This window comes from Trematomus bernacchii, unplaced genomic scaffold (assembly GCF_902827165.1).
Source record: "Trematomus bernacchii unplaced genomic scaffold, fTreBer1.1, whole genome shotgun sequence".
Classification (NCBI taxonomy): Eukaryota; Metazoa; Chordata; class Actinopteri; order Perciformes; family Nototheniidae; genus Trematomus; species Trematomus bernacchii.
The window spans coordinates 2342174-2365743 of NW_022987973.1; the positions used below are offsets into that span (position 1 = coordinate 2342174).

The 23570-nt window shown below is 40.1% G+C and overlaps 1 protein-coding gene across 1 annotated transcript in view; it reads left to right on the forward strand.

The window, feature by feature from the left end:
• The first annotated feature begins 945 nt into the window (after positions 1-945).
• Positions 946-23570, forward strand: part of nfatc3a (nuclear factor of activated T cells 3a) — a 63098-nt gene continuing 40473 nt past the window's right edge. The window contains exons 1-3 of the mRNA XM_034116288.1: positions 946-1473; positions 16020-17202; positions 22715-22877. Of these exons, the coding sequence (XP_033972179.1) occupies positions 1383-1473; positions 16020-17202; positions 22715-22877 (1437 nt within the window). The 5' untranslated portion in view covers positions 946-1382. The remainder of the gene's footprint in view (positions 1474-16019; positions 17203-22714; positions 22878-23570) is intronic.

The following is a 23570-nucleotide window of genomic DNA, read 5'->3' on the forward strand; positions in this document are numbered from 1 at the left end:
TAACTAGTGATAAGACATAATAAGAGATGTTAGATATTTATTTAGGTAACATTATTACGAATATTCTTTGTTTTCTTGCATGCCTGCATCAAAATCAAAGGTGTTATTTGTACACAATATTGCAAGAAATACTCATGACCTCATTGTTTTATACTCTTAGTTGTTTCTGGAGTAATTAATAGCTAAGTGTTTCCCTTTTATTATTGTTAGGATTGTATCAGTGTTTATATATTAAGTATATTTGGAAAGATGCACTTTAGAAAGGGATCGAATGTATTTGATGTGTATTATTTTGCATCCAATGAACTAAATATAGCAAATAACAGACACTATGTTTTATGCCTTTAACTTTAAAAGTCTTTGATTTAATGTTTTGACCAGAGGTGGAATAAGTACTCAGATCTTGTACTCAAGTAAAAGTAGAAGTACAAGAGTGTAGGAATACTCTGCTACATATTAGTATTTTTCAGAATAACATATTATATGTTCTGATTATAATTATTGATGTAATAATAACGTGTTATCAAAGCTGGGAAAGGTGCAGCTATGAATGACTTTGTATACTGCAGGGTAGTTTGTTAATTTTACTCCAGGTGTAACTAAAGTCTTATTTAAGTGTTGATTATTCTATTTCACATCATTAATCGAAATCTGCAAAGTAACTAAAGGTATTACATAATTATAATGGAGTGAAAGTACATGATTTATCTCTGAATTGTACCTCAAAATTGTACTTGAGTAAATCCTTAGTTACTTTGCACCTTTGGTTTTAACTGAAATTAGGAGATTGTGTGAAATGTGTGTGTGTGTGTGTGTGTGTGTGTGTGTGTGTGTGTGTGTGTGTGTGTGTGTGTGTGTGTGTGTGTGTGTGTGTGTGTGTGTGCGGCGTACCCTGTGTTGTGTTGTGTCTGCTGACGTCACCACTGGAACAGCCTTGTCACGCGGGGTTAGTAAAAGTTGGGATCGGAGCTCCGGAGAGAGAAACAGACAGGAGGAGAGATAGAGAGAAAGAGATAAAGAGGGGACGGACAATTAACCAGACAATTAATCGGCTTTTATAGCAGGGAAAGCGCTTCTTCTTTGTTGTAGATTAGCTCGGCACACAGAGAGAAACAGTGAGGGAAGAAGAGACAGAACGGACAGACGACTTTCTCTGAAGTTACGAGGAAGAGCAGCAGCCACCGACCTGTATTTTGGATTTGTCTAACTAAGGGGGGGAAACACGGCTTCGTGCATGGCCATAACCGCTTATAACTTAAACAAAAGTTGAAGTTCGGAGTCGTGACAGTCGGTAAATGTGGTGACATTTTTTTAGGAGAGCATACATTGCTCCATCGGTCGACGGTCGAGTGGCGGGGTAAAAACCCGAGCTGTCAAACCCGATGACGACTGCTAACTGCCCCGGGAATGAGGAGCTGGACTTCAGGCTGATCTTCGGGGAGGACGGGCAGCAGCAGCCGCTGGGGCCTGCAGGTCAGTGTGGTCCCTTTGGGGTTATAATGTTACTGCATGCATTGGAAGTATACTAAGACACTGTACTGTAACATTAACATAAGTTACTCACCTAAGCTGCTGCTGGTTTAAATTAAACCAACAGTATTTGACTGCAATATCAAAACCGCAAGCCATATGAAAGAGGAACCGAACCTTATAAGTGTTGTAATACTCTTATATTAAAAAAATATTTCTGTCATGGTCGCCTAATGTCCACAACGCCAGCTGTCATTAGCCTGACGTGCTAGCAAGTTAGCCTCAGTGCAGTCATTGTCACGGCTAATTAAACTGTTCATCCAGGTAAAAACAACACTTGTAAATGCCCCATTTCATTTTGCACCTTATAACTTTTCTTCTGTATACGTGGAGGCTGTGTAGCTCAGGCGGGACTGCAACAGTTAGGTTGATGTTGTGTAAGTGAAGCAGAAGGAGGGACCAGTTTGAATGTCACTGAGACACATTTCTGCAAAGCTGCACATGCTAATGTTGTCATAACTTTTAAGCACTTGTTTTTCACAAAATAAATCAAAAGTAGGACAGTTGCTGTTTAAATGACCAATATAGGCTTTGCAGTATATTTGTTATTATAGGCAAGTGGTTAATACATATCTTTATTTAATTTAGCAATATTTAATAGTTATTAGTTATTATTGATGTTTGTAATGTTAAGACACATTTGATTCCACAATTAGCCTTATATCTGAGTGTGAAAAGTTTTAAAATAGGTCCTAGCTAGTTAAGGCACACTTTAGTCTGTTAAAGTTTGTCAACTTTTTCAATAGTTTAGGTAGCAATGTTGTCAAGTCCTTTATTACTGAAACTATTGACCCTTGACTTTTTGAAACAATTTGCTCATGGAAATGATGGGTTACCCACTGCTGAATTAAGCATTGTTTGATATGTCATGATGTTCTGGACATAAACAAAATGTATGCAAAACCATCAGATCATTGTTATGGTGCTTTACACCTTTAGAAGAAACATTTACTCTACCCAACATGAACAATTAGTCATAAAGGCTATTGGACCTGTTGTTACCTGTTACAACAAAGCAATATAAAGAAGTTAAAATAGACTTTCTCCTGGTGGACCAGTGATTCTAGGTGCGCACCATGCTGAATGAGATGCCGTGGGGTTGAATCTAGATGATAATCTTTCCCGCATGAAACTGCCCTCTATTTCCCCCAGGCTGAAGTATCCTACAATATGAGACATTTGTCTATCAAAAAGGAACACACTTAATGGCAATCTGGAAAACTATTGTCAGAGTAGAAACAAAGAGTAGGAAAGGATTGAGCAATGCCAGGCTGTATTAGTTATGTTTAGTTAAGTATAATGACAAACAATCATAATAGTAGTACATGCAAACAAAGTTAGATCACAAACTTGATAGTAAATAGGAAATCTATGAAGTCAATGAATGTCTTTAATTGCTAGGACAGATATATAATTAAATTAAAGTCATTGCAATTAGTTTCCCAGTTGATTTATTGACGCAGTAATAGAATGGTTCTGTCTGATTTCAAATGTAATTTCTCTCAGTGAGGTGAGAGCAGGTATGCAAATAGTTATGTAATCCTGTCAAACAGCAAGAACGTGTTAGGGTACCTGGGTTTGAAAAGCAAGTTTAAAATTCATTTCTTAGTGAAATGCTTTCAGTTACAGGCTGCTTTTAGTTTATATGACTTTACATTACCAGTGTTGTTGAACTTCACAATGGTCATATCCATTTAAAATAATAAATGGAATGAATGCTTGAATGTAAAAAAAATGGCATTCTAGTCCTGACAAAAATACGTGTGTCAGGACTACCATCAAAATGACTTTCAGTTTATTGACTATATTTAACACGTGGATACATTGACTCATTTTGCATATGCCTAAGTGTGTGTTTTTATTTCAGCTGCTCTAGGCAGTTCCTGTTTAATGCCAATATCTAGCAAAATGCGAGTGTGTATAGTTGTTAAGTATTATGATTGACAGGAGCAGATTTCATCCTTTTCATAATGTTTCTTTATTGTCTGCAAACACTTGAAAAAAAACGAATAAATCAGGAGTTCTCATAAAACAGGGATTTGCAGAAGTCTACACCCAGCATCACAATTGCAGACAAAACTTTCTTGGTTGAAACTAGACAATATTTTTGATTTTAAAGGATTGAGTCTTTTAGATAGTATATATTGTACAGAAGCTGAGTGATATAAGATGTACGGAAGATCATAAAGTGGATTTCAACCCTCAAATTCATTGATTAATGCCATCTGTGTTAGTCTTCCATGCTAAATTAATCTTCTTCATCTGTTTCTGTCTTTGGGCATTAACCATTGGAACATGTGAACGCTGTCCTTTTCATGGGGAAAGTAATGACTTCATGAAGTTTTGGCTTATGCAGATTTAAATAAAGTTTTCCTTCGATTAAGAGAAGATTGATTTGGAGATGGGACGAAGGGAAAAACTTGCAGTTGGAATAATTTCGGAATAAAAGCACCACTGTGCAAGTGGGGGCGCATGTCCAAATGAATAACTGAAGTGTAATGCAGGATCACACAGCCAGAGTCACAGGGAGCTGCACACTCCTCAGTTGTTCTTCCACTGTGCAGGCAGGGATCAAGTCAGGGCTTGTTTTTGTTACAACCTGAAGAACTTCTACTGTGAATATCTGACAATATCTACTCCACTTAGCTCCTTATTGTTATTGCGGCTTGAACTTGTTGAACGTTGTGAAAAAAAGTGAGAACTCTCCCCAAATAAAAACGGACCAGTGCCACATCATACCTTATTTAAGAAGAAAGTACGAATATGTTACCATACTGTACCTTTGAAAGCTGGTTGCTCATATTTATGACAAATCTCCTCTACATATTTGTTTTATATCTTGTTCTTTAATTTAGCTGACTGTTGGCTTTCTGCTCACTTTCTCTTTTAGCAGAATTCTGAGATTTCTTGTTGTCTTTCAGCATTTTTACTTGTTGTGAATGTGATAAGAAATCTGTGTAATATCGTGGTTCAGAAAAACGCCCTTCCTATGTCTGTCTTTTTTTGTTCTGCTTTTCTTTGTCTGTTTGTTATGGGTGTTTGTCTTCTCACTTTCTTGCTCTCTCTGAGTGTTTTCTTGTTGCTCAGGAAACCTCTTTGATTTGAAGTATTGCTGTTAAATACAGAGGAATCAGCCACTTGACAGAAAGGGGTTTCCCGAGATGATATACAGTGCCTGCTGAATAGAAGTTCTTCTGTGAATCAGCAGAACTAGAAAGAGTCATTCATAACATTTACTGAAAAAGTTGTGAAAAAAGGATAATAGCTATAGAATCAACACCAGCATTATAACAAAATATATAATTAAAAGTATCATCTAGCAATATTTTTTCACAGTTAGGGGATGACCTAATCCAATATTAATTTTGGTTTTACTTTAAAAGACGTATTATTTGCATTCATTGGGTGTAGTCTTGTTTCAGGAGAAGGTTTCAGAACCAACGCCAACAAAAAAGTTCAATATATACAATTCTACCGTAGCAATATGGCTTAGTGCATATACTGTATGTTGGACAAAGAGTAATAAAAACATTCTGTACAGCAATGTCAGAGATAATGCAACATTTTAGAAATAATCAGAGTATTCTATCTGTAGTATATTGTTTAATATGTTAATGGTGAAAGCCTCACCATTGTGTGGTTGGCTGAGTCAATAATACCGAAAGTTATTTTCCACTTTTTAACTGGTGTATGGTCCGCTTGAAAATAGTTCATGTTTTACCTAGACTCAAAAGAGTCATTGGCTGAACAATTGTCTTTTTTAAACTTTGAGATAACGTGGTTAGCTTTTACATCGAGTTATTTTGACCCCTCTGACGTTTCCTAATCATAGTCAAGACATTGGAAAATGCATAGTTTGATTCTTTGTGCTTGAATTATGCTATTTTCCCTTACTCTGCTTTATGAGAGGGGTTTTAACCAATTGACTTTTTAAAACTAATGCAACAACAGGTATAAGTAGTTTTAATATTAGCTCATAGACAGATATTCAAAAACCTAAAAAAAACCTTTCAACCCTTTCAAGAAAGTCTATTAGAAATAGTTAAAAAAGTTATCCCTCTACTTTAGACTTCATCCGGCCACTTCACAATAAACTCCTTGTATGATATAACATGTATGATATTAAATGAAAAGAAGAAGTGTGCATTTTAACGTTTTCATTAATAGCAACTCCCCATTGCCTGTTCTCTTGCTTCGTTGTTTTACAGCAGATTTATCTTGAGATGGTTGAGCAGCTTAGAGTTTTTTTTCTTTTTCTAATTTGTCAATTTAGGCTGTTGAAAACCAACACGCGTAGGCGGCCTCCTGTAGATTTACATAGGCAGGGGAAACCACGTGTCAAGAAGTATCTCAGTCATGTGTTGAGTAGCTTTATGCAAAAACGTCTCTCAATCCCAGACGTTGTAGCTCATAGTTATCATTGTGAAGCCAACGACACTGAAAAGAGTCAGTAAGAGACACTTTGCCGCTACAGACAGGCCTCACACCTGCTTTCAACTAAGGTTAAGCTTGGTTGAACATACTAACTATAGAACATATTTCCCCTTTCACTTATTTTGAATCTAATTTCGTAATACAAATACTCCATCTCACACACAACATGTATTTGGGCTTATCGCTTAAAGTACCACTTGATCCATTGGTGATAGAGTGGTGATAAAAGGAGTTGTAGAACAAAGGTATTGGTGAGTTAGGGTTATTCAGGTCCAAGCAGTGGCCTCATTGGGCTTTTGAGGTGGTATGAGTCAGTGGGGGTGCCCTTTATGGGTGGTATGGTAGTCGATCCATAGCGGAGGTGTCTGGCTCTCTGCCCAGACATGCCATGTGGGGTTCAGATGGCAGGGGGTAATAAAAGGAGAGGGGGGCACATTGCTTACTTGGCGAAGATGAACAGCCTTTTTGTTTACCCACTGACTCTTCTTATCTAGAATGTTCTTTTCTTACTTTTGTATATACTCCATATACATTGACTTCTTATCTCAAACCCAAAGACGTTTTTGTGGTTTGTCAATTGCCACCATACCAGGCGGTACGTTGTAGACCAGCCGCCACCAGGAAGACTGAGGCTTCTTTCCTTTCTCACGTCTTTTTCTCAGGATGTGAAAGAGACCACCAGTGACATCAGAGAGGTTGATCTCGGCTAATGAAATCTCCAGATGCCAGCAGTCACCACAACCACTTACTGACTAGTTGGGTTTGATTTTGTTCTGCATGCTGTGGCATTTATTGTACCTATAGGATTGTCTTTGCAACCTTTGCAACCTTTTTAGCTTCAGGGATCAAACTGAGGGCAGCCATTGGAGAAAGCTTTTTGCCCTTGTGTATGTTGTTGTCATTGCTCCGCTTCTCTGAACCAAGAGCACGATCCTCGCAGTCCTTGTCGTGGGAAAGACTGAAATTACATCGCTCTCATGGTGGACTATTTTGAGCTCCCAGAGAGAGTGGCAGAGGGCAGGCGGCAGGTTCTAGTGACTTGTTTGTACTTAGTGCCGGAGAACCCCTCTAGTCCCAGCACGTCTGCAGCCTTCAATTTTTTACTGCTCAAGCACTTTGCGATCTTAACGAGGAGAGGAGTGGAAGAATGCTGTGCGCTACATCGCCAGGTGAGTGTGCCGGCACTCCCACTCTCTAGCCAGGTGTGTGTGTGTGTGTGTGTGTGTGCGCGCGCGTGTTGGTCTGGACTTTATATGAGGGGTGGGAGCCACCACTCAGACAAGCAGCTGTCATCAGAGTACAGGCTGTACTGAAGTGCTGAAAGATGACGAATAAATACGTTTTTATTTATTTATACACGTATGGCCAATTTTAGTGAACAGTCTCACTTTTTTGTTCAAATATGCCCACATTTCGATTTTGTTGATATAGTTGTATGTTGTATGCACTACACTTGATTCTCACTCTGCTAATATGCAATTATAACGTGTCTCTTTTGCACATTTGATTAGGAGGATTGTTCATATTACACATGTAGGACATGGATACTTTTTAATATGCATTAGTTGAGTTATTTTAGACAACCACAGGAGATAATATACCTATATATATAATCAAAAAGTAAATAAAAGAAGAGAGGAAAACACACAAACAGAGCTAAGACGGTGGAGAGATTGAGAGTTAGAATGTCCATAGACTTTGTAAATATTATAGTTTCATATTGAAGGCTTTATGTGACAGAAAAAGAGGGTTTATGGAACTACAGGTTCTAATACTTCTATGAAAATGTAAAAGGCAGAGAGGTGAAAGGTCAGACAGTCATGCATGAGGTCCACATGTGGGGCTGGATCTCCATGTGGGTGCCCCATGACCCTACTGAACTGGAGGGGTCCCAGCACCCAGTGTGATGAATGAGACGTTTGTTTCCCGGGGCGAGGCATGAGTAAGTATGTGTGGCATCTGTCTAGTTTAAATTTAGTGTAACTGAAGCTACCGCTGGCTGCGCTGTATCAACATGTCAGAGGCTGCATTACACCAGAGAGAAAGCTGTTGAACTTCTGCATCTGGCTTCTTTTTCTCATATTTTCTTTGGTCTCTTTTACTATGAGGCTTGCTCCTCAGGGATTACGCTGTTTTGAATCCCATTTTATTTTAGGCTGACCCTCAATGCCTTATTTCAGTCAGGCTAATGCGTGGTCACCTCTACATCAGGCACTTCCCACTCCCGTTAGGTGTGAAATGATCATTCTAAAATGAGTGTGCAAAAATAACGTGAGGATGCGCTCCAAAATGGTATGGGCTCTTCTATGCTTTAAAATATATATTTTTCATAATCTTGCTGACAAACAAACCAAAAAGATAACCTTTTTGGCGGATGTATGTATTTAAATATAGTGACTTCAGTAGTTACATTTTTAAAACTTGTAATGCACCGGTTTGATTTTCACTGCGTAATGAGACCACATGGGTCACGGTTGGAATGTGGACCATGTGGACTTTGACAGCTGGGTATAAAGCCCACACTAATTGTGGATAGAGGTTTTAAAAATATGAACTACTGATCACATAATGCACATTCTTAAAAGTTTAAAACATGAATCGGGGCCCCAAGATATTCTAGTCCTCTTGGGGAAACCTGTATGAACTTGTAGAGCTTTGAAAAACACAAAAATGAAGTGTTTACCTACTTTAGGCGTAGTTATTTTCTGGATTTCAATTCCATTTAAGCTTTTGGAGTGGGAATTGCTGCCTTCCTGTTTTTTCCTTGATTATTTCCTGTTGATCACAAGCTCGATAAAGAGCAACAGCACTGTTGTGAGACTCTCAGAAACTCAGCAGATGGACCCTTTACTTGAGGACACTGCCTTTCTTTTCACCACCTCACCATATGCTCATCATCCATGTGGTTTTGCCGGTACGCTTTAATTAATCTACGTGAAGGTGGGTCAAGACCAGGAGGTTGTGGTGGCCACTGTTGACATGTGGAGATAAGGAAAGTGTACAGAGATACATATAAAACAATCCGTCCTATGTATATATACTTAGTTCTAAAACAAGCATTACTGTGTTGATGCTTGGATATTTCAGGAACATAGTATATACAGTATAAAGTATAATAATCTCTATGATTTGTTATGGACTCGGTTGGAGGATATTGGTTGACACACTTGTGCATTTATCAGTGGTGTGTATATATACTGTAGACTCACTACTAAGACCTGCAGTTAGTAAATGTCACCTCTTCTCTTGCTCATGTCTCTCGCTTTGTATTTCTCTCTCAAACACACACACTGTCTCTCGCTTTTTCTCCCACATATAAGGCCCACAAAAGCTTTCCCTGCATGTCCCTCTCCCTCTTGCTTTCTCTCTCTTTCTCTCTCCCCCCGGGCAGACTTTTTCAGGCACATGCACAGTCAGCCCTGACAGATTGTTTAAATGTCAAGCTGCTAGCAGTAGCCTCTGATGTTATCTGCTCTGGGTTATTGCAGGCCATCAAGCAGCTTGTGTTCGCCTTGGAGGCCAATATCCTAATGCACTCTCCTGCTCCCACTGACAACCAATACATACATAAAGCGAGTGACACACTGTTTTGTTTACATGCACACAAGAAAACAGGTTAGTGGAAGAGGCAAAGTTAAGCGGGGGAGTAACAGCATTTTATTTTTGATGCACTGTGAAAACCTTGTGGTTACTCAAAAACCTGAGTTAACGTGCAAGTGACATCAAGAAGTAAAAGTGGAGTAAAGTTTCTTAAATGCATGTAAACACAATTGCATGTTAAAGATGAGGCTTTATACCAGACAAGATACATCAGTGAATGCATATGTAATAGCTAATATTGATTGAATAGTGGTGTATAATTATTTCGACAATCTGGTTTCCTTTTCTGTTGGATTTAATACTTATACTGTGGATTTTGGACCAACACATTTATCAACCTTATGAAAACCTTTGTTGCAATCAGGGATGGGGTTTGGTTGTGGTCATATCTGTCAAATGAGTATGGTGTAAACCTCCTGAGGCATTTGATCCAAATACACATCACTAAATGTAATTTCTGTGGTCATTCAGCTGTACGCCCTGAAAAAACATTTTGTTACAGACATATCTTACATTATGTGGCGTTTGTCTGAAGTGCTGGATATCTGTTTTTTCCTTGTCTAATGATTTCAAATAAATGTCATATCAAGGCATTTGTTTTGATCAAATTGTAATTATTAAATGTTGTTTGATATCTTTTTAAAATCCAGTTTTTTTTTACCGGTTAGGGTTAGGGTTCAATTGCACGTTTATAGTTTGCAATTATAGCCCTGCAATTTCCATGAAACCTATTATTTGATTACATTGTAAGAATAACCCTTTCCTAAAGCCTAGATCTCTTTATAGTACCAAATAATGTACTCTTAAGGCAATTAGTGATGTGTTTGAAAGGGATCTTCGTGTGTTGGTGGGTATTTAGTTCAGCTGGTTATTTGGCACTCTATGTTTATCCCATAATGTTACCTCTGCATGAGATTGTTAATTAGGAGCTTAATTTAGCTGCCGGCATATGTTAACATTGGCTAAGTCTGCTGTTGTTAAGCCTCTGCTGGCTAGTGAGTCGTGTAACCCTAACATAACATTACAGAACAATATGTCAGAATAATACCTACCTCAGAATCTTACCTTATATGTGATTTGTGCCTCATAACTGATAAAAAGGAGTCTGACTCGTTCTGCCCTCTTGCTCACTCTCACTGAATGTTATATGTGCACAGACCAAACCACGGACTCATTCAGGGATCACCAGGAGGTTTGGCACAAACCCATTCAGCAAGCTTAAGATACCCAGGTGTAGGCCAACCCTTACTATATACGTGTGCATGTGCGTCACAGGCTCCGTGTTTAGAAACGTAGCAAATGAGCCAGAGTTATAGGAAAACCCAGGGGGTAGAAAATAGATTAGCTTGGACTCTGCTGCGAATCTCTACAACTATCTACATCAACAAAATATTATGCCAAGTATTACAATTATAGTTGTTTTTAAGGTTATAATGTAATTATTACTTTATGTATTAATCAAGGTATACACTATTGATCAATGCCATGATAAAACTTGTGTTTTCTATTTTCATTAAGTGACAGCTGGGCACTGATTACATTCCTTGCCCTGCTGTTGCTTTGCATAAAAATAAGAGCAAATGTGCTCCACGCAGTGACGCAAACAGAATAAATTAAAAAAAAATAGACCGTTACAATCCTAACTCGGAGCTTTACAAAGAACTCTTGTACAACATTTGTGTTGAACCGATGTGGACTGATACCTATAGACCTCTGAAATGTAAAAAAATAAATGTTTCATGAGCATCCATCACTGACATTTTGTTTTACAGACCACAGAAATAAAAATAAAATGTACTTCCTTTTTAAATGTGTTCATTTTTACTTTTATCTGGGGATATACCATATATCCCATGAGGCTTATAGTACCTGGCGGGGTGGCACACTTCTGCTCTGGTCTGTTGGTCAGCAGCTCTGGAGGAGGGCTGAAAGAGGACACTGGGCCCAACACAAAGACTTTGTACAGGGGATGTAAGCAGAGCCTGCTCTAATCAACCTGCTTGCCCACCACAAAGGGAACCCTGGCTAAAGTTACCCTTTAGCTCCAGCACCACATGGTGTTTGGGCTAGTGGGTAACCTAAGACAGCATATACACACAAACACTCTCATATATACAGTAAGTGCAAAAAAGACACAGGAAGGCACAAAAGCACAACCACAGGCACACAGGAAAATACACACAGTCATACACCACCCACACTTTGTTACCCATATGCACATACACACACATAAAGAGATTCTGGGTGAACTAGCAGGAACCTGCCTCAGCAATGAACTTGTCATCTTCTCTGAAAGAGACTAATCCTTCCCTCCCTCCGTAGTACACTGGGCTTTCTCAGAATGTGGGCCTGTGTGTCACTGCCCATCACAGGACCCTGACACACTTTGTGGACAGTGAGAGTAGAGAAGGAAGCAGCAAAGTCTCTGCGGATTAAATCCCCAGGCAGTGTGACGGTCAGCCAGAGGTCTGTTGGGCTTTGTGTCAAGGAGCCAAAGTGGATGGCACCATCAACAGTGGGTCGGGCCGCTCCCTGTGGTTACCCTGAGAACACAACAGTCTTTGTGGTGTGTCGCACATATCCACAAAGATGCTTCACTAAAACATCTTCCAGTGAGAAGAGCTATTATTATCTTCGGTACAGCAAAGCCTCTTACAGATCGTTCTTTAACCGGATTGGCTTTCTGATGTATGGATACGCTTTCAGGGGCTTTGCAACCAAGGCCATTGATACAAAAACAGTTCCATTGCTATAAAAACAGTTCCATTACTATCTCCACTGCTCTCGTCTCCTCACCTCTCGTCTCCTCACCTCTCGTCTCCTCACCTCTCCTCTTATCTCCTCCCCACTTCTCTCCTCTCTTCTCTGACCTGATTTCCTAAGGTGACTGTTGTTTGGCTCTGACTCAGGGGTTTCCCACCACCCAACCCTTTCCCCACACTTGAGGGTTTTAGGTAGCATGCTAATGTTATATCAGGGCAAGGAGGCGGCTGTGGGCCAGGTAACAGGGTCGTCCCCTGTCTGACCCACACTTTGCAACTCTGCTAATAACCTCTTCACAATGTATGAAGTATAAAGAAATCCAAGGGTAGAAAAGTTGATGGCTTTTTGTGGCTATCCCACCTTTAGTCCTTTTTGTCATATTTTAATTTCACTGTTATGCAGGAGGCAACTTTAGGACATGGTAACAACGTGAGCCAGTGTGGTCAATAAAATATGTTATAAGATGTACTGATGTACATTGCTACTGGTGATACTCAACAGACATTGCAGCAAAAGTGCGCCTTTTCACAGTTGTATACCACAGGTTGTTTATCGCAATAAATTCATACAACACTGTCAGATATGCAAAAGATAAGTTTATTAAAACAGTGCCAGATTTACAACATACAAACACAAGGCAATCTGTGACTTTCATTCAATTGGCGCTTGCTAATTGTGTGTAATTAGCACCTGATTAACTAAGGCAGCAGCTCATTACTGAGTCAGCACCTAAGACTGCCCTGCAATGAATTATAATTATCTGAATTCAATGATTTTCTTGGTTTGATTCCACAGTCAAGTGTTGTTTTGAGCTAAGAAGCAACACAGATAGGCAAACTGAAGAACAATTCAGAAAGCTTTTCTAAAGCAGATGAAAATGTATTTCCTGCATTTTACATTTTGTATTAATGTTAAATCCTTCTAAGTGAATATGTCTCTCTAAAGTAGTCCAGGATAAGGCTTCTTAAAAGGAACACTTAATGCAATGTGAATGGGTTAATACCAGTCCTTTGGCCAATTAATAGCTATGTTTTTTATTGAGTCAGGCACAATGAGTTACATTTATACGGTCTATATTTTTCCTTCCCCCCCCTCCCGGTCCTAGCTAGTAAAGTAAATAAATAGATAAATACATATATAGGTAAAAATAAAGTAATGTAAAAGATATTTAAAAAAAAATCAATAGATAAGGAAATAAAGAATAATAACAACAATAATACATGTACCCATATACTCACATATGCATACCCACATATACACATATATATATGTACATACCTACACCCATACCCACACATTTACATACACATATATATACACATACATACACATACACATACATACACATACACATACATACATGGATATAAAAAACTTACATTCATAGTCCCCCCTTTCTTCCTAATTTAGTGAATAGCTATGTTTTTAATCCAGATTTTTATATTGGATTAATTTTAATTGCAAATGTAGCTTTTATTAGTAGTTAGAAGAAGACAAAGCACCACTCATGAGATGGATTTGCTTTGTCAACATTATGACAGACAGGGAATATTTTGCAACCTAGATGTAACAGCAACAAGTTGCAACAGAAGAAAGTCATGTCACTATGAAGTAGTTGCCTTTTTCTTTCTGTGTGCATGGTATACTGCCGTTTAATTGATAGAAAAGGCAGCTTGCTGTGGTATGCCTCCCTCTGTTATGATGTGTGTTTCTGTCTTTAGTGGTGCCCTCTGTCTCTTTCTTCTTTCCTGTTCTCTTCATGTTATTTCCTAAGTCCGGCTGCCATCGTTTTTTTTCTTTTCCTCCCAGCCTCATTCTGTTCCTCTCAACGTTGTCCTTCTCTTCCCCCGTCCGTCAGTCAGACGCTGTCGTCAGAGGATCCACTGCTGGGTCTTGTGACTGGCAGGCAGGGCCAGTGCGAAGCCGAGCGGCTATAAATAAAGAGCCGGCTGCTACTGCCTCTGCTGCTGTTGGATAGAGAGGACAGGAGAGCAGGAAGAACAAAGATTTTTAAAGCCACCTTTAATATCTGATTAAAAAAAAAACATTACGGTTTATTATTTAAAAACAGAGGACACGAATATGCTGACGTCAATTCACTCAATTTGAAGTTATGGCCTTTTTCAATGTGCTTGACAGTTAAACAAATATTTTAGTTTTTGAGTGTAAAAATATATTTTATTATGATACATTTGAGGAATATGGGGAAGTGATTTCACAACCTTATCCTGTGCAAGCTTCATGGTTGCTTTAGCTAAGCTAGGTGTGTAAAGAATGGTCATTGGCTTTTTATTCATTAAAGTTTTTTCATATTTGTTGTGAAGCAGAGGTTGTATTAATAGCTCAAAAGTCCTAAAAAGGACATATTTTGTCAAGTTTGATGTTGGTTAGGTGAGTAGTGCTCTGCAAAAGTAAACACTAATTGTAAAATGCATGTTCTCTGCTCTACTCAATGCATGATACATAAAGCTTAATGGTCACAAGTTAATATCTGCATGATGAGATGTTTTGGGGAAAATCTCAACTTTTATATAAGAACATAAACATTATGAATTCCTGTTGTCTTTGGAAATGTCTGTGCATGTGAAACACTGGAAGGGGGGGGGTAACTGCCCCATTGGGAGCAGCAGAGCATATCCAGTGGAAGTTTATCAATAACCTCTAACAGAGTAGTGCCAATGCGGACAGTGGGTTCTTGTCTATTTGTTTGTGTGTGGGTATCTGTGTGTGTGTGTACTCACAGCCTGTGTTGGATGACCTTTGATATAAATAGCCTGCCGGCGCTAGCTGTGATGACAGCCGACAGCACGCACCGTTGTGTGAATTTGTTTCCTGAGTAGTGCTGTTCATCGGTTATCCCTCTTGGAACAATGCCTGTATGACTGCCTGCTACCCAGCAACACTCTGGCCTCCAATTTCCTGAATCTGGTCTCAATCGCAAGCACAAACTCAGGTGGCAAACGCAATGTTATTGGTCTGTGATCAAATCATTTCGTGCAATTTTGGCAACCAGAGAATCAAGCAAAGTCCTGGTCAAGGTCAACACATGACTAGTAGGAGAAGCAAAGTATCACCAGGTTGAAATATACAAATGATCAATCCTCTTATCACTTGTATGAGAGTCTATACCACTCTTGGTACAGTAATATAAAATATTCTCAAATATTCTTTTTTTCCTTTAGTTGGTAGGTTGGCCTCATAATCGTTGTTTTATTTTGGATCTGGCGAGCCACCAGAAGCTCTACTTTTGACCGAAATGACTCCATTATTTGTTTTACACTGTCCATTCCTCTCTGCTGTACTTCTGACTGTGATTTAGGATTGATTAAAGGATGGGCTGGATGTGACTGATGTTTCAGCTATGCCCAATAGTGCTTTTGTCTGCTTAAACACCACCTTGACTCCGCCACTTAAGACCTAGGTATCACAAATGATCTCAAGAATGTGGCTTTACTGTGACACAACTAAGGTGTAGCATTTAAGCTCTCACTATTTTAATCTATGTGTTATTAACATAAGCTTTTAAACTTGTGACTCTGGATATTCCTAGTCCTACCAACAGTTATTTGTTTTTTTACCTATTCTTTGACACAGTAAAGTCAAACTAAGGAACTTGAGAAATAACAAAAGTAATACTTGAACTTTTCTCTAGATTGCTGTATCTAAATCTTCTCTTTCTGTCATTCTCCTAGATCTGGAGCCCGATGACAACACGTCGTTCTACATCCTGAATGTGGGCCAGCCCCAGTCTATGATCACCAACCACCAGTCTGTTGGCCTGCCTCGTCATGGCATGCAGTCCCACTCCCAGTTCATCAGCTCCTCCCCACGCCTTCACTCACACAGACAAGGATCGGATCCTCCGAGATATGAAGCCCCAGACTCCAAGTATGGCTCCTCCCCTCTGCTGCCCTCGGCTCCTGTGGAGGCGCCGAAGGCCTTCGAGTGCCCCAGCATCCAGATCACCTCCATCTCCCCCAGCTGCCAGCAGGAGATGGACGCCAATGAGCAGGATCTGAGGGCCAATGGGCCTGATGGGGACTATCATGTGGATAGGCCCCTGTCCAGAGACCACCTGTACCTGCCTCTGGACCACTCGTACCGGGACTCTTCGCTCAGCCCGAGTCCGTGCAGCAGCCTCTCCTCTCGGAGCTGGTTCTCTGACGCCTCCTCATGTGAATCTTTCTCACACGTCTATGACGATGTTGACTCGGAGCTAAACGAGGCGGCGGCCCGCTTCACCCTCGGCTCCCCTCTGACTTCCCCGGGATGTATCTCCCCTCAAACCTGTGGGGGGGTTTTGGAGGAGCAGCCCAACTGGCAGCACCATCACCCCGCCTTCGTGCACCACTCCCACTCCATCAGCCTGTCACCCCGGACGTCCCCGTGCCACTCGCCACGCACCAGTGTCACCGATGAGAATTGGCTTAGCCCGCGTCCCACCTCTAGGCCCTCCTCACGTCCCACCTCACCCTGTGGGAAGAGGCGCCACTCCAGCGCTGACATCTGCTACCCAGGCTCCTTGTCTCCTCATCACTCACCCTCACCCACGCCAGGACCTTCACCCAGGGGCAGCGTGACGGAGGACACATGGATCGGCAGTCCTTCTTTAGGCATGTCTCCCTTCCAGTGCTGTCCATCAGAGGCAGACATCCCGTCCAAGACGAGGAAGACGTCGCAGGACAGAACAGCAATGCAGACTGGGACAGGGGAGATGGGGCTAGATGACCAAGGAAATATGTCTCCTAATCTAGACTCTCCTTCTGACGATGGTCTCCACAGTCTGAAGAAGGACGGGCCCGGGGAACAGTTCCTCTCAGTGCCCTCTCACTTCTCATGGAATAAACCCAAACCTGGTCACACGCCCATATTCAGGTAAACCTTCTGATTTTTAAGAATAGTAGGAGACAAACTGTAGGATTTCACTAAAAACCATCTTGTCTCAATGTAGCTCCAACAATCACTAAATGTAAATGATTCATGCAGATGTAACGTGGGAGAGGAAGTGACAAAACATTTGAACTTTTCAAATGTCAGTGAGGACTTTCTCAACTTTTTGAAATAACTTTCTGTTGCAATCATTTTTTTCTTTTCTGTTTCCTGTATGTATTTGTTAAGAGTTGTGACAACATGTATAGGGGGGCATAATGGATTCTTGATGGATTAACATCCTCGAACTAAGCAGTGTTTTTAACTTATAGTAAAAAAGCACAAGGCAATGTGGCATTAACTGCATCTTGGTCAGTATTTTGTTAATCATTGAGGCAATCACTGCTTGGCAAGACATCATTATATGTCGTCAATCTTAAAATCAATCAGAAGGTCAACTAAATAATAGACCACAGTGATGATTTTATTTGTATGGAGAGTGTTGCGAGGAGTCATAAATATTGGAAAGTTTGATCTAGGGTGACAAGTGTGATTGCAATGCTGTCAATGAGTATCTAATAGCACATAATAAGCCTTTGATCGAGCAGACACATGTTCAATAGCAAGGGAACTTTGAGCTTTGAACAGTATCACCAGTATTCATCTGATTTAGTTACATCATAGAGTAATACAAGTTGATTAGTTTGTGGCAGGGAACATGTGGACACACAGAACCAACCACTCCAAACAGGCACACAAACACACAGGCAACATATCCACATTAAAGAGTGATGGGTGATTTAAGAAACTCATAATGGAGTATTTTTGGAGAGGAGTCGGCTGTCTGTTCTCCAATGTGTGCAGCAGATGAAGACTTGGCCTTGTTTGTGTGCACTGGCCCCTAGCACTGTAAATCAGCACAGGGCACATATGGCAAGGGGGCCACACACACACACACACGCACACACACACACACACACACACACACACACACACACACACACACACACATGGACATAACACAAACGCTCGCTCACATAGACCTAACACTCTCCAGACAATAGCAGGGTAACAGAGACGGCTCTATGATGAGTCACCATTTCATATTTGCATCTTTGCCCTTGTTAGTGAAATGTCCTTAGGCCACAGAATCATGTCTACATCGCTGTATCATGAGCAAAACAGAAGCTGTTGATTCCAATAATGACCAAAAAGTATTCCGACATACATTACCGAACCATTAGGGGCTGCCCAATTATTTAAGACGTTATCAAACTCGCAGTATAGACCTATGCAATATCTACATTGCAGTAAACTCAATATTGGGTAAGTGCAAATTTGTTTTCAAACATTACTCTAATTTAAAGTATATTTTGGTGCTGCAGAGAAGTCCTGGCTTATAAATAAGTATTCTTCAGACTTTAAAAAAATGCAGCTCTAGAACAATTGCCAAACCTGCCTGAAGTAGTTGCTCACATTGACATAAAAAAAGGCATAGTCTTTTAACAAAATGTAAACATGTATAGTCAGACGGTGTTAGATCAGTGAGTTGAGTAGGTCTGTGTTTTGCTTGTCACCTGCAGCTCCTTTCAAGCTTTTAAACAAATACCATACTTAACCAGGTCAGGCCGGGTCAGAGAAGGTATGAAAGTAGGACAGAATACTGCCCTGGCCTATTTTGGAGTTGCCTTTGTGTATGCACATGTGTGTTACTAGTTTGTTGACCAGATGGCTCAGGTGGAATGGGCTGGCTTGGGTTAGGGCGGGTGGAGTTGTGTTCAGACACTTCAGTGTTCAGTCTTCTCACGCCTTACTCCCTGAGCTCTCGGTAATGAAATATTAACGGCACTCTTATAGGGCTGTGCGAGTACTGTATGGCAAAAATCATAATCACGATTATTTTGGTCAATAATTGATATCACGATTATTAAATACGATTATTCATTGACTTTGAAAAAACATCAATTTATTGAACTTTAAAACAAATACAAATAATCATTTGAACAGTATTTTTTTAACTGTTGATTACCCTGAACGTATAATTCAACTGCAAAACCAATACAAAAATAAATTATACATTTATATTTACATTTAAATAAATAATATAAAAAATAATAAATACCAATAAACAAGATCAACAAATATTTTGGAGCGCACTTCCACAAGCTACTAAACATATATAAATATGATAAATACAAATAAATTAGACTAAAATAAATTAGATCAAATATGTTGCACTCTCACAACCTAGCAAAGCAAAATAATCGTTTTTTTCGATTATGTTGTTTTCGTAAGGCCAAAATCGTAATTGCGATTAAAATACGATTAATTGCACAGCCCTACACTCGTATGACTTGGCTCCCAAAAGATTTATTTAAAGAAAACAACGGTTTTACTCAGTGGCAAATACACAGTATGTGCATCTCCAGTCAGTAAGATAGAATTTAGTAGCAGGAAAATATAACAATGACCACTGCATCACTGGGATAAGTAAATGAAATACAAGTAGCAGAGGAACTGATGGTATTATTGAGGTTGGATGTATGCTTAATGGTGTACCATACGGCAAGAGAAAAAATGCGCTAGATGCTCAAGAAATAATTGTAATAGGCTTTCATTATAAAGCTACAGGGCTTCCATTGTACAATACATGTTTACAATGCATTGAAATATGTAACTAGGTGTCATTTCACGACTTAAAATATGACTGGTTGGTGCAACATGTAGGCTACAGGATTCATTGGATGCACAGGCTGATGGTGGGACAATGGAGAAGAAATGTAGAGAAGGGTATTTGGGTTGTGGGGCAGTGATCGGAGTGGGAGCCCCTACAGCATGGCTCAGACATTTGAGAAAGGTTATGCTGTGTCAGGACATAAGCCACCGCTTCTGCTCTGCTCCGTCACAAAGCTCATATTTCCTCTGTCCTCCTCTACTCCTGTTACCGGAGCAGCCATGCTAACCCACACTTCATTGGTGGTTATGTCATAGTAACCGGGAGAAAAACAGAATTAGGAGGCCTTTATACACTGTTTTAGATCTTAGATAGAGCAGGTGGCATGTGATCACAGCTATTTGTTGACTATTGACACAACAGGCTAAACATTTTACCATCACGGTTACTCAGAGCAGATAATCATACTGTCATAACTTTGTTTTGAAGCAGGATATGACTTTTATAGAACTGTTTGTGATATACATTATGTGCCTAAAGTCTATAGTCACTGAGTTTCTTAAGCTTGACAGTTACAAGTACAACTTAAAGTCGCTTTAGGTGAGCTTTCAATATCACCATGCCATAGGAAAATGTGTGTGCATAGATTTGAAACCAAAAAGCTGCATCTAGTACATCTTCAAAAATATCAGACACATGACCTTTCATCCCATAAATGCAGTGTTTCCTTTGAAATTGGTGCCAGTCTGTAAGGCAGTGAAGTGAAATGGCTCCACTGAAAGCCCTACTCAGATGTCTTTCATTCAGTCTGATCAGATTGGTCTGAACGTAGCCAGCACTTGACAGGCGTTTGGAAAGGAAAGAATTACGGGAGTCAGCCATGCTGGCTAAAACTTTACAAACTTTCCCTTGAGAATTATTTGTACTGTCAAAGATCTATCATGCCGTTTAGACTTGGATGTTTGCATGCTAGGAGCTTCTACCCTTTATGCCAAGTAAAAGCTAATGCCACTGTGCCACAAAGAGCCTACAGTGGCCCACACTGTGCTGGAAATCAGTGTGTAGCATAGGCTGCTTCTTGGCCCATGACACAGCATATACTACAGCTGGACTTGATTTACTGACTCAGGCCTAACATACACAGCTATAGACATAAAGACACACATGCATGGATTCGGTGAGAGTACAAACGCACACACACACACTCACACACACAGGTGTGTAATTTACGTCTATACTGCCACGCTAGTAAACAAGGACACTCTGTAACTGCTACCAGACAAAACACCTGGATGACACGCATATAGCTTGTTCTGCCCTATAGTAGGCCTCTAGCGCCATGAATCATTAATTGTGTACACATTGTCAAGATGTCTCAAAGGTTTACGTTATGACAGTTACTACAATTCAAGTACATTGTCAGGTTAAACATATTTAAAGGTTCAGTAAAGGTATTACAGAGTAGAATAAAGAGGTATTCTCAAATTAGCAAACGCCTAAAAAATGTGTCAAACTATGACATAAGGAGATGAAACCATTTAGGTAGCACAGCACAGCATTAACCTGTGGACGAACCATCTTCTGAATGTGTTTTGGTAACATTTGATTATTGTACTGGAACATAATTAATCAATTATAATCAGCATCTTGGATACAAGAACATTTGGAAAAGGTTACAACTTGGGTTGATGCTAATGGTTCATGTCAGTGTTTACTAAATGTGTTCAGGGATAATCTGATCTAATGCACTCGGATGGACAGACACAGTTTCTCAGTGGAGAAGGCCATTGGGTTTTTTTATTTCTGAGTGCAGCTGTTCAAATATGATTGTGGACTACACAGTAAACAACTAAAAACAGAGGCATGGAGGAAAAACACACAATGCCAGCCCCTGTGGTGCACTAAACATTAAAATACACACACACACACACACACACACACACGCACACACACACACACACACACACACACACACACACACACACACAGAGAGAGAGTAATTTAGTCACTGTCTGGCACACACTCTCATCCTGCCTCGACTTCACTGACCCACACAGAAGACTCACAAAGAAAAACCCCCCTCAGTAAATGATTCAACCTTAGAGTCTTAACCTGACCTATTACCAGTGCTGTGTTTAAGGACAGGATTAATGTATGTGTGCTCTCCAGTGATTCACCGTCTGCTGGGGCTGAGCATGTTAATCACACATTTCACACCTATCATGCTGTCTCGGGCCACGAAGGGGGAAAACCACCTTTTAACCTTTTCAGATTGCTGTAACAGCCGCAAAGTTGAAAGAGAGGTTGTCTGGCTTGACCCTACACTTTAATGTCACATAAATGACTAAAACAGATTTTGAAATGAGGCAAACTTTTTCTGTCAAGGCATATTTCTTCATCATTGATTACATGTCATGCTCTCAGCTTTAAGCTTCAGGGCAGCTTTTTTAAATCAAATACTACAACCACATTTGTTTTAAAGAAGACTGAGAGCCATTGTTTTGTATCTTTGCCATGAACACGCCCCTTTAGGAGACTAACGCCAGGTCTGAATATATTACCTCCAATGGGAGAAGTGAACGTTAACCTGGATAAGCCGATCCTTTCTCCTTAGAGTCACCAAGTATATTTTGGACCCATTTTTCACAAGTCATATATATTTCAAACAATCTGAAACAAAAATGACGGACGGACAAATCTGGGGAAAAAGACTGAGACCAATTTCTCATATTTGTCTATAACGCTTACATGAACTAACTTTCACAAACACCCTATTTATCTTTGCCCTGTTTTTACTTAAAGAGCATCTTTTTCAACAACCTTGCTTTGGTTTTCTCTCCTCAGGACCTCCTCACTGCCTCCTCTGGACTGGCCGCTGCCGAGCCAGTTTGGCCAGTATGAATTGAAGATAGAAGTGCAACCCAAAGCCCACCACCGAGCGCATTACGAGACCGAGGGCAGCCGAGGAGCCGTCAAAGCTTCTTCCGGTGGCCACCCGATTGCCAAGGTAACATATTTGGACATTTTCCCACATGTTTGGTGCTCTTCCCGCTGCTCAGGGAAAACCCCAATCATTTTGTAATTTAACTCTGAAGCTGTAGAGTCTAGACCATTACATAAATGTTAACAGGATTAACTGTGAAAACATTTCTCATACCATGCAGAAAAATGACCAAATCTCTTTTACAGAACATTACTTTTGGTTTTGTGCTCTATTAAACAAAATACCAGCACTGATGTCTGTACCATACTGGGGATTACATTTCCCCCTGAGTTCATGGCTGATTTACTGTACGTGTTAACATGATGCTGGCCATGCATTAGTTAAGTGAGACCCTTCTCACTGAGCACTTATCCAGCTCCGCTGCGTTAACCACACGGCAAAGACGTCAACTCTTGAGGCCTGCAGTGATGAAATAAAACATGAGAAGTAAACTGAAACGGACATATTTGATACATTTAGCAGCGGTTTCCTGGGAGATTGAGACATTTCCAGTTTGTTAGGATTGCCTTTTCTACTGCATTTGAGTGAATTATATTTTATCCTAACAGTGTATCATCTTTCATACTTAAAATGCAGATCATTATATTTGAGTGATAAAATAAACATCGTCTGCCTCCACAGAAGTTGCAGTTAAGCACCTTTGTGATATTTGCAGATAGCTGTCACTAAGGCCCCGTCCACACGGAGACGAAACGG